Source organism: Centruroides sculpturatus, unplaced genomic scaffold (assembly GCF_000671375.1).
Source record: "Centruroides sculpturatus isolate CEXI.00-Female unplaced genomic scaffold, Cexi_2.0 scaffold634, whole genome shotgun sequence".
In the NCBI taxonomy this organism is placed as follows: Eukaryota; Metazoa; Arthropoda; class Arachnida; order Scorpiones; family Buthidae; genus Centruroides; species Centruroides sculpturatus.
In genome coordinates this window covers 375,240-378,738 of record NW_019384759.1, presented here as the reverse complement: position 1 = coordinate 378,738, position 3,499 = coordinate 375,240, and the positions used below count along the sequence as shown (strand labels likewise).

General features: G+C 30.4%; 1 protein-coding gene across 1 annotated transcript; it reads right to left on the bottom strand.

Annotated features, from left to right (window-relative positions):
• Window positions 1-2,066: 2,066 nt before the first annotated feature.
• On the bottom strand, window positions 2,067-2,692 carry LOC111628758 (metacaspase-1-like). Its single transcript, XM_023372600.1, has 2 exons — window positions 2,199-2,692; window positions 2,067-2,136 (listed from the first exon to the last, which is right to left on the bottom strand). The coding sequence occupies exons 1-2, from the start codon at window positions 2,690-2,692 to the stop codon at window positions 2,067-2,069; spliced, it is 564 nt and encodes a 187-aa protein (XP_023228368.1).
• Window positions 2,693-3,499: the final 807 nt, after the last annotated feature.

Here is a 3,499-nt window from a genome sequence, read left to right as displayed (position 1 = left end):
GTTAGTGTCCGTTGTTCAGAGGTTTGATTATATTTATCGATTATTTTTATATTATGAAATTATTAATTAGTAAAGAAATGAATATTAATAATCATTTTAAAAATAAAAGAAGAATAATTATCAGTTCAAACGGATAAAAATTCCTTAGAAGTTCTTTAATTTTTTCTACATTTTTTAAAAATAATTTAATTGTTATTGGATTTATTATATTCTATTCTAAAGAATAAATTGCATAAGGAAGCAACAGAATTATTATTACTTTTTTTTTGTTATAAAGTTCATTTCTGTGAGGATAATTCCCGATCAACCCTATGATATGAATGAGTTACATGAAAACACAGAAGCACGTGACGAGTCTGTATTGTTTCTAATTGGTTTTCAATTGTTAGAAAACGACATATGGTGTTTTTATTCGCCGCTACGAGGCCGGAAAAAGATTTGAAACGTGCACCAATTCTGTCTGAATGAAAGGAATTGTATAATAGAGAAGAAAAAAAAACTGTAACTGGATCCAAATATTATTAAGTTAAGCTTAAAATTACAACGTGATTTATCCATAAATTTAATTCTAAAATTCTCACGAGAACGTCCTCTGTTTGTATATAAAGTATTCAATCAATTGTTTATACATTTTATAAAATTGACCTATTTATAGAAGTCCTATATGATAATGAAGCGTACGAACAATTTTTCAATTTTACAATTCAAATTTAAATCGGCCAATGATAAATAAAAGGGTTACGTATGACTCACGGGATATTTTTTTTTTCAATCTACTGACGTTCCATATTGAATGTTCTGTAAATTCTAGAATATTTTATCTGTTTCTTAAGTAAATTTATGCGTTTATCGATCACTCGAGCCGGAATCTAATCGATTTGGTGGAGTTATCCTTATAAGCGTGAACCACATCACGTAGGCATTTTAAATGTTCTTTTCCTTGAAAGGTTTTTTGTAGATAATACCATTTCTACGTTAAGCTTCGCAGTGAAAATGATTGTTAACTTGTAAAGCTCTTGAGTTATTGTCGAGTTTTTTCACGTCACGTATTACGTACCAATGCAATCAAATTCTAAATCGTATAAAGAAAATCTATAATTTATTTGATTAATTTGATTAAAATACCAACTAAAATGTGCCAGATTTATATGAAGGAATTCCGTACGGCCCGGGGCCTTCATATAAAGAAATGCAGTAAGCTGTATTTATACTGTTTAAATTTAAAGTAGAAAATGCTATTTCTTTACAGATTTTTCTGATATTTTATATATAATTATATAATTTTTTTTATTAAATTTATAGCATTTAGTTTTTATTTGCTCGAGCTCTAGTCGATACAAGAGGCAAATAATGCCCACATAAATAAACCCGTCCCTGTATCTAAAACATTAAAACTATTTTAATATTTTTATTAAAAGAATTAAAATAAAATAAAATGGATTAATTATCTCAAGATAAATATATATTTTATGATTTATGGCTTTATAACGGTTAAAATATTAAAAGAATAATAAACATAAACCCAATATTTTTTTCCAAGATTTATTGTTTAATTGCTATAAATAAAACATAAAATACATTGGTACATAATTATTTTGGGATGAAGTCTGTACTGAGATTTTATTTATAGATTTAAGTGCATTTAATATGCATTAAAGCAAAAATTATAATTCCAAATAAATGACCTTCAATGCAAAAATCAAGTTCAATGGCTTTAGAGTATGACAAGTGTAGTTAGTTACCTATTTATAAGTTTTAAACTGTACCAGTTTAAGTTCACGAGCATAAAAAAAAATTGTTCATTTAAATACATCTCGACTGTATTTTTTTGTTAATAAATATAAAAATTTATTAAGCTTATAATTATTTTTAAAAATTAAAAAAAAAGGATTCTTACAACATTTTTCACTGTAAAAATATAGATTCACATGTGTAACATATCTATATAATTTAGGCATTGCTATATACAAAATGCTAAGAACTGACACGTAAAGTAATTACACGAATAATGACCGTAATGTATATTTACAATAGATTTTTTTATAGGTATAGTCTGGGATTTTCTTTTACTCATCATTGGCTCTTTTCAGGTTGTCTCCATATTCAGATGGTTCGTAGTCACTGCTGGAAAATGATCTAGAAAGATTTTTGGGAGTTAAAATTGGCATTTTATACAGAAAATAGAATTAGAAACTTACTGTGTATTAGAAGCTAAAGGGAAGTCTCCACCAGTATATTCTCCACTGTCGAAATTATCTGTATTAAAATTGCTGACTGATACTGGGGAATTCAGAGTTTCTGATGATAGATGACCAAAGCCACCGGGACCAAAAGATCCACCAGAACCAAAAGATCCACCAGAAGCAAATGATCCACCGAATCCAGAAGGTGCCAAAGAACTGACAAAACCTGGGGGAACGCCGAAACTTGGACCACCAAACCCAATAGGTCCTCCGATTCCGGGTGGTCCGAAAGCACGAACGGGTGCTCCGAACGATCCAGCTGGAATTGGACCTGAAAATCCACCAGGAAATCCAAATCCACTGGGTCTAAATGGTAATCCGTAAGGAGAAGGTCCACCTCCTCCTCTGTTGAAACCCAGAATGCTTCCTAGTGTACTTATTCCCAAAGGACTTATCTGCGAATTAACTTGAGATGCTAGAAGCAAGCACGCAAGGACGAATATCTTCATTGTTGTATAGTAGAGTTTTCTGTCAAGAGAAAAGAAATTTTGCTTAATGAATGATTTCAAGCAAATGTAAAAATATAAATGATATATTTACCAGAGGAACGAAGAGAGACGAGTGCTCAGTGAATGATAGAGGAAAGAATAAAGTAACCTCTATTATCACGGATCCTTATATGTGTGATGAGGGGAGCGACAAAAATCTAGAGCAAGTTGGTGGGTCGTTGAGTTGTGTGACCTTATTGCTGTTATTTTCATCTTGGGGGTTGTCTGTTCCTCGTTTAGTCATCGCATGAGTCTTGGACATCTTTACATATCGTGATTACACTTTACTGTCATTGCTCCAAGAGAAAGGGGTGAATAATCCGATAACTGTAAAATTTCTCGTAGAGATTAATTTCCTCTTTCTTTATCTGTTAATATTATTAAATTTTCTTATCGGATGTGGTTTCATTATTTTTATTATTTATATAAAAATTCCTCGATAAGTAGTGAAAGACAGTTTTAGGTAAAGGCTAATCAAGTGTAACGATTAATCAACTTAATTAGTACATAAAAATGTCAATGTCCGTCCTGTTTCAAGTGCAGATGGAAGTTTTATAATTAAAATGTTACGAAAAAGTTATCTATAATTTAAATTGTTTTTTTATATCGGCTGATAAGATTTATACATTTTTATTTTACAATTTAACCACTTTTTCTCGTTACAGTTGATATCCTGAAGGTGGAAGAAATCCAGTTTAAGCTTGGTTAAAATGCCCATTGTTTACACTGCAACGATCTAGAAGATTTAACGTGACAATGCTGAAAGGA